Below are 12,973 nucleotides of genomic sequence, written 5' to 3'. Positions count from 1 at the left end.
AAAAAAAAAAGTTTGAAAGGACGCTATCCCATCATATTCATCTTTGAATATAAAATAGCTACTGCTGCCCTGGCACACAGTACACACTCAATGAATGTCTGTTAATTAACAATTTATTAGACATGAAATTCTCAAATGATGATTGTTTGTATCATTTCTATTCCCCGACATATTTGTCACCAGATAAAGGTCAGAGTGGTCTTAAGAGCCTTTTGTCTTTCTGATGAGTCCTTCTATGGTATCCCACTGCTCCTTGGTGACCTATCACAAAGAAAGATTTCAATTTAATGTGTTTCTTGCATGCTTTTAAAGCTTAATATTCTAGCTACTATTATTACGTTTTACACACAAAATGACATTACCTTCCTTAGACTGTTGAATTCCCCCGAAATAAATGCTTCCTCTCCACCATCAAATCGAATGACCTGAAAAAAATATTAAAAGCTCTAAAACTACTCCATTTAAACTGTCTCTGAACCGTAAGCCATTTTTCCATCCTAATTTGATGGAATATCTCCCTGGCACGTTTGAAGCCCCAATTTTAAAGACAACATTCATGATTAAACCTAAATTGATCTACTCAGTTTAGAATTCTATTTCTAACAATCTCACAGTTTCAAATTCTGCCCAATCTTGAAGATCATCTTAAGAGCATTTCTACCACGGTAACTTGCATCTAACAAAATTAATTAGTCAATTAATAAATCCTATAGACTCAATAATATATAGATAAACATATTATTTACAACTAAATAAATATTTTAAATCGTATTTACATTCAGCATTGTCAGGATTGGTTCCATAATATACCTCCCCACCTCAGACACACACTTGGAAAAAAGTCAAGAGAAATAAACAATGCTTACTGCTCCATTAATCCAAGAAGCATAATCACTACAAAGGAAAATAGCAAGATTTGCAAGTTCTTCCACAGTCCCCAGCCGACCACAGGGAATTCTGTCAATCATGTCTTTCTCAAAGTCTCCAGTTGGGTCGAGACGGCTAAAGGCACCCTTAGAAAATAAGAAAATAATTAAATTGTGGATTTTCTTAACACATCCTCTTTCTTGCCTAAGGAAAAAAATTGTATAAAATAGAATGCTATCATGGAAGCCCTTTCATAACTTTCGTAAGTAATAAAGATTTCTGCTTTAGCCCCAAACAGGTCATTTCACTTCAGCCCCACACAGGTCATTTTGCCTAACTTTGACCAAAAAAACCAGATCACTAGGTAATGTAACTTTTTTACTTTAGTTTCTTCTCTGTAAAATGAGGATATCTCTCTTAGCTACCTCACAAAATTGTAAGCATCAAATGAAAAAGTGTATATAAGTATGCTGAAATATGTGAAGGCAATAGTATTATTCTCTTTTTCATTTAATAAACACAGAAAAGTGACTTGTAGGACATATTTAAGAGGAAATTCCTTTTCCCTTCCTTTCTTCCCAAAATAATAGGAAAGGGAGAAAACAAGTATATAGAAATTCAAGTAGATCTCAGAGAGAGAAAAACTATGACTAAATTGCCCAATGTCTGCTTTATGTTAATGATGTAAAAGAACAGACCAAGATGAAGCATGGATGCTCACTGATTAATAAAAACATCTGGAATGCCCTATGTTGATGCATTGAAGTCTAGGTAACAGCTTTCCTCAATAATGCAGGTAATATGGGATTGAGCAAGCACTCAGGAGGCTCCATTTAACCCTCCAGTTCTCCCTGGGCAAGTATAAAGCAGAAGAAACAATGAGTAGCAACTGGTCCCAATCTCAGTTCTATAAGTGCTTGCTAGGGTGCTTCTACACTTCAGTTTTATTTTAATCTCTTTAAAACTAAATACAGACTATTTGGGTACAACTCATATCTCAATGGCAAGACTATAAACTTCTTCACAAAAGGGGTTTCTATATCTTTCTCAGTATTCTTGTACACAGTGAGCAGTTGATACATACATACAAAATAAATAAATAAAATGTGGTTATTTTCCCTAGATACTAGGGTTCTAGAAAGACGCTCCTGTGGCTACAGGACTCTTTTCAGATAGTGCTAAGAACAGGGCCACTCTGAAACATGTGATTTAATGTATATTTTTGAGTTATTTTTTCCACTAATTTTGTTAGACTTTTCTTATTAAAGCATCAGATAAATAAAATATTCATTCAAGTTCCACTCACTCTGGAAATTTCTTTACAATTTCTACCTCTAAACGGATATGGCCATTTTCATGTTAGTTAATGCTCCAGAACTACCTACAACCTAAATTTTCCTTAGTTAATATTTTCTAATGTGTTTATACAACTGAAGCACATTATCAAACTTCAGCTGGACTTTCAAAACTACATCCTGGTTGCTTTACATGAAAACAAAAAGAAGGGTAACAATGAAGTTACCTGCAGGTAATGTGAGAGAACAGAGAAACTGTGGACACTCCGAGCAACATATGTAATAGTATTAGTGATAATTACAAGTTGCAATGAGTATCTGCAAAGATTATTACTTATAGGTGAAATCTAGGCCATCAGAAGTATTTTTAGTCAGAGAAATGTGGGACTTAGATGACACGCATAAGTAACTGAGAGTAAAAAGGCAGAGGCAGGAGTCCAAGTAAATGCTACCTATAGCAAGACCAAGTCTGTATGATACATCTCTAGAGCACCAATTAAACTAAAAAATATAGTTATATTTCCATGATTTAGAAAAAGTACGTTAAAGAGTATTTGAAAGATAGTGAAAACTAAGACATACAGGGCAATAACAGATCATTATAGCAAGTCAGAAAAAATTCCAAAACTGATGGCATAAAAGATGCTAGAAGATTAAGGCATTGAAACAGATCTTATCAAGAAGTTGCATAACTATTGTATTCTGCTCACATCCTTATATCTTATATTAGCTAATGGCAAAAGCCTCTTGTCTACAACCAGGGCTCTAAAACCAGGCATCCCAAGAAAGTCCTTCATACAACAATCAGAATACAACTACCCTTGTTTCATTCTTTAGCCATTCACAATGTGATAATAAGTAAGCTGCAACTTACTTTGGTTTTTATAGGCCCTGGTTGAATCACATTGAATCGCATCCCATATTTACCCCATTCAGCTGCAAGAGACCTAAAAGTGAAAATAAACAATACATTCTAAGACATTATTCTATATGTTTAAAAACATGAATAACCAGACTCACTGCAAGTTTATTACATGCCAGAGATTACAACTCCAACAGGTATTATTATTAGTTCCTGGGTATATATAAGGTAACTAAGGCTCAGAGAGGTTAAGCCATTTTCTTTTTGTCATATGGCTAATCTGTCAACCTCAAGTGGTCTAGCTCCAGGATTTGTGCCCCTCATCACTATGTTACATGATCTACCATTTTGAGATACGAAGTACAATATCAATATGCATTTTTAGAGTATGTACTCATTACTCACATAAAAATGTGAGGGCTTCATGTCTTTCCCTCACATTTTCTGGAGTTCAACCCTGCAGTTACAAAGTTCATTATAACTTTACGTATAGCCCTGCACATTAGGTTACAATGCCTATAACATGACAAGTGTTATAACTGAGAAAGAGATGGATTACATAGATTTAAAATATTAACCACATCCATGTTTAACTATGCTTTAATATAATTGTTTAACTAAACTTGAAAGGAAATAGGAATCTAACAAAATCTTGCTTAATGTTCTGAAGCAAAATATAATACTAACAGCAAACAAAGAAACTTGAAGCAATCTATTTTAAAAGCTGATTTGATAGACAGGTCTAGCTTTTTAAATCTAAGTTTATTTTAGGAATTTACATTCATATATATATATTTATTGATTTATTTATTTAATCTAGTTTCAAAAAATGACTTAAGGTGTCTTCAAAGAAAACAAATAATGCAAATTAGGAAGACTTGATAATTTGAAAGAAAGATAAAAGAAAGAGAAAGAAGCAAGCATAAGGAAATATAAATGTAGCAAGAATGAAGCTAACTTCTAAATGTATTGTGAAATTACATATAATTGCAATAGTCACATAACAAATTTGTATCTCCTCTTTCCATGACACACACAAATAAGCTTAACCAGTTACACAATTCACAGTGCTCATAAAGGAAAAGCAAGCTAATTGCTCAGGAAAAGCACAATTGCTTCTAATACAAAAATCAGAAAAACATTTCTTTCTAGAAGACTTATAAAAGGAAAATTGTGTAATATAGTAATGACCTTAAGTCACTGTATCCCTGCAATAGATAAAATGGGATAAGTTTTACGAAACTAGAAGGTATCAATTAATATAATCTTAGAGCATCACTTCAAAGGCCAATTCAGTAAAACCAATTCTATTAGATAAGGAACATGTAATCCAAGTACAGGCTCTTAGTCTGACTTAATTCGTGAATGCATTTTAAAAAATGGGTAGGCCGCATCTCCTTCAGGCAAATCACACATAAAAATTGCTTCTGAGTGATGCTTTTGACAAAGTTCACGACCAAACCTATAATGGGCATGTATTTGTAGCATACCTACTCTAAATTGCTACAGAAGTAGTAACTTCATGTCTTAACAGAATCACTGAACCAAGCAGAGTCTGTATCATACTGTGAAAAACTGAGCAACCTACTGAGAAAGTCTAGCTAGAGGAAAAGCCATCCTATCTCTGGTCTCAAGAATGCCAGATAAATTTGTTCAATTGCTAGCACAATCTTTCAATGCTCATTACACTAACTGATATGCTGAAAAACTACTGCAATATAAGAAATCCACCTCATACAGTTAGCTCTTCATGTTAAGATGTCAAGTACAATATAATCAATATATGTTAGCCACTACTGTGTTCATTCAACAAATGTTTATTGTGTACTTACCATGTGTCAACACTCTATAAGTATTGTTTAGCCTCAAATAAAGAAAGTCCCTGCTCTCAAAAGAGCAGTCCTTCTCTCTAGAGAGAGGTCAGTTTGGTCATATAATGAAGTAATTACTAGATTGTGAATTATGTAATATTATTACTAGAAGGCCTGTAGTCCCAGCTACTCCGGAGGCTGAGTTGGAAGAATCACCTGAACCCAGGAGGTTAAGCAGCAGTCTCACCATGATCATACCACTGCACTCTAGCCTGGGCGACAGACTGGAATACTTCTTTCTTCAAGCAGCATAACAGGGAAGGCTTCCCTGAGGAAGTACTATTTGAGCTGATGCTTGAAGAAGGATCAGGAGTTTGCTGCAAGAGGTAGGGGGAAGGAGAAGGGGATGGGAGATGATGGAGGAGGGCAGGATGGAGAAAGGAAGGCAGTCCAGGCATATGGACCAGTAAAGACCAAAGTAAAGAACAAAGTAAAGTAACAAAGGCACAAACAACATGAGGCATTTGGGAACCTACAAAGCCTTATCTTGTATGACTGTGTACTACAAAGTATGAAAGGAGGGTTGATGGGAACTCAAACAATAAAGGAAGACACCTATTTTTTGAGCAACTATTACATGCAAAACACTATGCAGGAACACAAAGAAAAGCAGCCCGGGATCATAGTTCTTAAAGGACATGAAATCAAAACCTCTAATGAGATTCAACAGTCCTAAAAAAACACATGTTGTTGAACTAGTCAAGTTTCAATCCTCCATTTCAAATATCATCTCATCTTTAAAAATTGTATTACCTCTATTCAGACTAAGATTCAACTTCTGAATAAAGTAATATTTCTATCTCAAAAAATGTGTATTACTAATTTAAATATTAAAAAGTACTTTGGGGACTGGGCGTTGTGGCTCATGCCTATAATCTCAGCACTTTGGGAGGCTAAGGCAGGAGGACTGCTTGAATCAAGAAGTTTGAGACCTGCCTAGGCAATACAGCAAGACCTCATCCTATAAAAAAATTTTAAAAATTAGCCAGGCACAGTGGTGAAGACCTGTAGTCCCAGCTACTCAGGAGGCTGAGGTAGAAAGATCAAATAAACACAGGAGGTTAAGGCAGAAATCTCACTGTGATCATGCCACTGCACTCCAGCCTGGGCGACAGGCTGAGCACTGATGCAAATATTAATAAATAAATAAATACATACATACATATGGAAATTAAAGCACAAGAATAATGAATGGAATAGTATAAACATTAAAGATCAGTTGAGGATGAGGACAGTTCTATTTCCATCACTGTCATACCTCTGGTACATAGCACACAAAGGGCACACAATAAATATTTGTGTATATTAATTGGTAAGCAAAGGCCAGGGACAAATCTGCTTAGAATGCTATACTGAGGTTTTGGGTTTTATTCCAAAGAATGATGGGAAGTGATCTAAGGCTTTTAGCTAGGGAGCATCATGAACAGTTATGTATATTTTAGAAAGATAATTCTGGTGGGAATGTGAATAAAAAATAAAGTGGGAAGAGAATTGGTAGCAGATAAATATAAGATTATTACAGTAAGCCTCTATGACAAGCAATGATGAGAACCTCCATTATAACACAGACACTGTAAAAGGCCCACGAAGAACAAAGTCAAAAGTAATTACACTCTGCTGAGAAAAGGCCACTAGACTTAGTCAGTGTTCATGGCCTGTGCTAGTTTCATTAATCTTAAAACAGTAAAAAAAAGAATAAAGATGTGGTGTTAATAAGTAACCACTGGCTACATATGACTGTTTAATTTAAATTTTAAATTTTAGTTTCTCAATCACAGTAGAGACATTTCAAGGGTTCAGTGACAACATGTGGCTATTGGATAGTGTGAATTTATTGAACATTTCCATCACTATAGAAAGTTCTTTAGGACAGTGCTGCTATAGACCAATAAGACTTATCTAGGAGGTAAAATATCTGTTTCATGGTGAATCCAAATTAGTCTTTGCTTTATCTTTTTCTGGATGGAGACCAGAAAGCAGAAATTTAGTTCCTGAGCTTGTTCCTTGAATTGAGTTCCCTGAGTTGTTATCTTCGGCAATAGGGCTAAAACAGAAGTACTCACTTGTTCATGGCTTCCACGCCAGCTTTGGCAGAAGCACTTGGTACTACAAAACCTGATCCAGTCTCAGCATAGATGGTTGTAATAGCAAGAAATGCTGCTCCTGAAATGTTAAAAGCATACAGTTGATTAACAATACAGCTATATCAATTTACATCATGATTTATAATAATGGGATCTGATTCAAGAGGGTATAACAAAAACTGAAGCATTTTTTTACAACTTCACTAATCTTAAATTAATGAGAGAATAATCTAGAAAATTGCTATGTCTTGCTACTAATCTTGTTATTATTTAGGACGGCCCAGGCTGCACTTACTTAAATAGCAGAAACTCAGTGACCTGTGAAACAGTATCTAGCATTCTAACGTATGTCTCAGAGGATAAATAAAGACTAAAAATTTTCCAATTTTGATAAAAACTATAACTTACAGATACAGAGAGTTAAACAAATCCCAAACGGGATAAATAAGGGGAAAAATAAAAACATATCATAATCAATAAGTTAAAACAAGTGATAAATAAAAAATCTTAATAGCACCCAAGGAAAAAGCAAAAAATATAAATAAGGGAACACAGATAAACATTTTCACTGACTTCTCATTAGAAATAATGTAAACTAGGAAACAAAGAAATAGCATATTTACAGTATTGAATGATAAAAACTTATCAACCCAGAATTTCATATACAGCAAAAATATTCTTCAAAAGTGAAGATGGTATTTTCTGATAAACAAAAATTCAGAGAATTCACTACCACTAGACCTGTACTACCATAAATATTAAAGTTCTTTAGGCTAAATGAAAATGACACTAAATAGAATCTCAGATCATCAAAAAAAAAAAAAAAGATCAGCATCAGAAATGGCAAATATGTAGGTAAATATGAAACATTTTTTTCTTGTTTTCTATATTTCTTTTTAAGATAACTGAATTTATAAAACCATATTAAAAAGTGACACGTGCATACAGTAATCAACAGTGCTGGGACCTAGGTCCCAGTTTCTCAATAAATTTAATGAATGAAAGCTTAAAAGTATAATATTTAGCTTCAGAGAAATCAGTGATTTTCTATTTTCTATTTCTTATTTAGTCACAACACTAAATAACACAATATTCTAAGTTTAATATTCACAAAGGGATAAAATATTTTTACAAAATAGTATATATTTAAGAAGTTTAAACTTGAGGAACAACAAGGAAAGTATTTTGAAGAATATTCAGATAAGTTTTTTCTCTCCTCCACATATTTAGTTTTTCTTTCTCTCAGCATTTTCCAAATAGAAACAAAACACAGCACATTCTGCACAGGGGTGGAGGAGGGGGCAGGAGTACCATTTTAAGGATATGAGAAATAAGAATGGTTATGCTAGTCATTCTGGTAACTCCTTTTATATATCCAACGCAGACTTTCAGATCTCTGAAAATTACTTTGCTTCCAAAATCTTACTCCGTGAAAGAGGGTAGACTATTAGCAGGCTTCATTACAGTACCATGACAACAGATGCTAACTGCATCATTCTCACAGCAAAATCATATAAAAAGAAAAACTACTTTAAAAGTGACAATTACTTATACAAAGCAAAAGCTCCAATAAAAAGTGTACTATCTCCCAATTAAGATTTAACAGATATGTTTCTTCAAGTGTGGGAGAGAAGGAGTCAAACCATTATAATTTAACTCTAATGCAGAAAATTAGAATTATTGTGCTCTTCTCTTTATCTTTTTAGCTTTTATTTTATCAGCCTAGAAAAATCTGGGTAGCTCACTGTTTAGAATGAGATACTGCTGTTTATAATTCTCTCTGAGTGTAAATGGGAGGTAAAAATATGAAATTGCACTGTTCCAATAGGATGAATGCAGCCTAGAGTAACAATTAGCAGCTGGACTTCAAAACTGAACAATGGTGCTAAACGCTCAAAGTAAAGAATTCCCATATTCCCAGGGTTAGTTAGAGATATATTTTTCTTCTTGTAAGAAGGCCAATTATTTCAATTAGAATAACTGCCCCTGGAAAAACTTTGTAAAGGCAAGTTTCTAACAGTCCAGTGCAGACAACAGAAATGAATCTATGTTATTCAGTGAGGTTAAGAAAATAGACAAGAAAATCTATAAATGAAATAAATAGCCCATCCTTCATTATTTTAAAAGGAAAAAAATAGTAACAAAGGAACATTAAAAATCACTTGCTATCTATCAAAAATACTAAAATGTGTGTTCGATTATGATCCCATTTTAAAAGAAGATTCAAAGGCTCTAAAATCTAGTTTCAATACAAATTATGAAAATTAAAAGAATTAATGAACAATTTTAGTTCCAGTGATCAAGAGAAGTAGAGTAGTATAGTATAGTACAAAGATACCTGGGCTTGGGTACCAATTCCACTATTTACTAGCTAGGTATGTGTCACCTTGGGCAAGATGCATACCTGCTCTGGGCCCTAGATTTACCATCTGTAAAATATTCCTAGTTTACAGGAAGGTCCAGCAAATGCCATTAGACTGTAAGGATTAATTGTGAATTCACTGTTACTACTGATTCCACCTATTACTCTTCTGCCATGCAAAAAGTTTGGAATTAATAGTATCTGGCTTTTCAATCACCATCTGTAACTTCAATTGATATTATCTTTGTCTCTACAGCTAAACTGTCACTTTCATTGAAATCTGACTCCTGGTCTCAAACCCACAAATATATCTGCATGTATATCTCAAACCCAATTTCTATCATCCTGGTAGACTTCAACATCCAAATGGATAATATCATAAATTTTACAGCTCCATGATCTTCCTGTCCCCACTAACATTCACTGCTACCCTGATTTAGCCACGACATGATCTTTATTATCATTCTAAAATGTTGACTATGGTACCTACAGGTCTCCAAAATCTCATACTAAACGTGCTCTTTTAATCTTCATTATAAATTCTAGGTGTTTTACTTCCCATTTCCTTTAGTCTTATAATTCCCCCCCAGTCTAATTTGCCTATTTACAGTCTAGACTATTACATGAATTAATCACTCAATTCCTAGCCACCATATTCTCTCAAGACATCTACTCTGCAACTCCTCATACCACTGTTGCCTTCTCCACTCTTACACAGAGGAAGTTTCAGACTGTTACAAACTGTGGGTGAATGCCATTGGAAAGATGTGACTACATATCTCACCTGGGCTCTCAACATAACCTGTCAAAATCTTTCATTATCCAGAGCAGGCCCCTCCACCTGTATTTCTGATTCACAGCTCCTGAGGTTAGAATATTCCTTCACTGGTCCTCTCTTCTCTTTCATCATCAGCACCTCTCTTCATTCAGCTCTTCACTCAGTCATTAATTATGCTCCAATCTCCACTCAATATATTTCAAGAACGTTCTGTTTAACTTTACACATCTTCAGAGGATAAAGTCCACAACCGTTAGGCTCACCTCCTGTCTGTCTCTCCAGATATTACACGTCATACTTAAGCAACACTGAACTCCTTATACTTCCTATATACACAACTGACCTACTATTTGCAGCTTTAACTCTTCTACTATTATTGCTGGCAATTAATCTTGCTGACAATCATGGTAAGGAGAGAAACCTCTCTGTCTTTTTGATGAAGGCACTAAGAAAACTTGTCTCAGTCATTTTTCAATGAGAGCCCATATTAAAATCTAAAAAACATCAGTGCTCTAAAATTTATTCAAAGGAAGATTATCTAAAAAAAAAAAAAGAAAGAAAAGAAAAGAAAAAAGCTAGAATAATTCTGTATAGAAGGTATATGTGAAGGAAATTTTTTTCTAATTGAACATTTAACATAAATACATTCCTTGCATAGTGTAGGTTGCAACTTGCAAATTGAATTGCAATAAGTGGTTTCAGGGCTCTAGTTTTTCTAATTCATTTTTATTATGGGTCATAACCTAAATTTCATACACCTGATGATTCCCTTGTAAAAGAGGGGGCGAAAATGCACTTATCTTGAAGGAAATGAACATTTTCTTTAATAACTCAAATATACTGACTACTAATCTGAACCAGGTACTATTCTTAACACTTTACAGACTCATTTAATCATTACAGCAATCCAAGGAGGAAGGCTTTAGTATTAACATCGCTATACAGAAGAGACTGAGGCATAACACGATAACTGTCCAAGTTCACAGGACTAAGAAGTGGTGTAATCAGCATTGGAACTATGCAGCTGGACTATAGAGCCCACACTCTTAATCACTATGTAAAACTGCCTTGCCAAGAAATTTCCAAGTATGCTTAAAAATAAAAGATTCCTTCTCAAAATTCCCATATCACCTTACCTTCATATTATCTTCACAAACCACCAAAATAAGGTGTACACAGTTGCTCCCAGAAATTTTAACAGATAAAGTTGAACGCTTCCATTAAACTAGCCAGATAACTTCAACAAAATATGATTTTAAAATGATTCTAATGCTGCCATAATGAATTTCAACTGATTGTTAAAAATGTGTTTTAAAATATTCTTTAAATGTACCCACTGTTCTAAAAGCTCCCCGGATGCAGTACAAAGAAATGTACCCATATAGTTCTTAGACATTTTAAAATCTAAACAGCATATACCTTGCACTCACTACTGATAAATAAGAAAAGCTTTCTGCTGCTGCTCTACTCTTCCTGCTTCTTAAACAAGGTGCATTTGCCTCCATTCCAGTTGATCATGTCAAATGACAGTCATCTTCTTTTCCCTTAAAAGTAAAGCTGAAGGACATAATGAAAACAAGTGTTAAATGTATCCTCAACTCACCTTTCTCTTGCAGGTCTCCAGAATGTTTAATTCCAGAAACAAAGCACCAGTTATGTGTTTGGTATTGACTTAGGAAATGGTGGGGAGAGAAGTGGGGAAAGAATGGAAAGGGTTTGCAGAAGTAGTAGGTCCTGATGGATAAAGGCGTTTGTAATCTTGATGGGTCTCCTTCGGAAAGGAGACTTATAACATGAAACAATAACTATAAGTAGTATGTTTTTAAATAAATGCTAAACTGTGCATTGTAGCGTCTGAACAGGAAATCCTGAGGAGTGGGACTAGAGTTGCGCATGAAGATTCTCTACGGCTTAGGGAAAGAATGATTCTAGTCAGAGCACGTGTAATGTGGTCGTCAAACAGGGATTGCTATGGAGGGGCATGAGACTGGACAGGCTGAGGGTGCAAGATTATGGAGGATGCAAGATTATGGAGGATGCAGAAGAATAACTGGCCAAGTGTAATATCTATGGATTGGAAATAATAATGTTTAGAAATTTATTTTGTGCGACAAAGCCCCCACCACCTACCAATGGGGAGAGGAAAACCTATTCAGTAAATGGTGCTGGGAAAATTGGCTGACCACATGCAGAAGATTGAAACAGGACCCCTATCTATCCCCATGCACAAAGGTTAACTCCAAATGGATCAGAGACCTAAATGTAAAACCTCAAACCATAATAACCTTAGAAAAGGAAGGAAATACTCTCATGGAAATCGGAACTGGCATCCAATTCCTGTACAAAACCCGAGACCCACAAGACTTAAGAGAGAAGATAGACAAATGGGACCTTATTAAACTGACAAGCTTCTGCAAAGCCAAAGAAACCATCAAGAGAGCAGGGAGACAGCCTACAGACTGGGAAAAAGTATTTGCCAACTCTAGGTCTGACAAAGGCTTAACATCCTGGATCTACAAGGAACTCAAATGTACTGAAAAGAAGAAAACAAACAACCCCATTATAAAACGGGCAAAAGACATGAACAGACACTTCACAAAAGAAGACATTCGAGCAGCCAACAAACACATGAAGAAATGCTCAGCCTCACTAATCATCAGGGAGATGCAAATCAAAACCACACTGAGATACCACCTAACTCCAGTCAGAATGGCAATTATCAACAACTCAAAAAATAACAGCTGCTGGAGAGGGTGTGGTGAAAAGGGAACACTTCTACACTGTTGGTGGGAGTGTAAACTAGTGCAACCTCTGTGGAAAGCAGTGTGGCGATTCCTAAAAGCTCTAAAAACTG

The 12,973-nt window shown here is 35.0% G+C and overlaps 1 protein-coding gene across 1 annotated transcript in view; it reads right to left on the bottom strand.

The window, feature by feature from the left end:
- Nucleotides 1-95: 95 nt before the first annotated feature.
- Nucleotides 96-12,973, bottom strand: part of DECR1 (2,4-dienoyl-CoA reductase 1) — a 42,586-nt gene continuing 29,708 nt past the window's right edge. Inside the window, exons 6-10 of the mRNA XM_008060559.2 lie at nucleotides 6,959-7,058; nucleotides 3,037-3,109; nucleotides 867-1,013; nucleotides 363-425; nucleotides 96-261 (exon numbers count right to left, since the gene is read on the bottom strand). Of these exons, the coding sequence (XP_008058750.1) occupies nucleotides 202-261; nucleotides 363-425; nucleotides 867-1,013; nucleotides 3,037-3,109; nucleotides 6,959-7,058 (443 nt within the window). The 3' untranslated portion in view covers nucleotides 96-201. The remainder of the gene's footprint in view (nucleotides 262-362; nucleotides 426-866; nucleotides 1,014-3,036; nucleotides 3,110-6,958; nucleotides 7,059-12,973) is intronic.

This window comes from Carlito syrichta, unplaced genomic scaffold (assembly GCF_000164805.1).
Source record: "Carlito syrichta isolate Samal-C Ts95f unplaced genomic scaffold, Tarsius_syrichta-2.0.1 Scaffold304646, whole genome shotgun sequence".
Classification (NCBI taxonomy): Eukaryota; Metazoa; Chordata; class Mammalia; order Primates; family Tarsiidae; genus Carlito; species Carlito syrichta.
The sequence above is the reverse complement of the archived record's forward strand: the minus strand, read 5'-3'. Positions and strand labels throughout refer to the sequence as shown.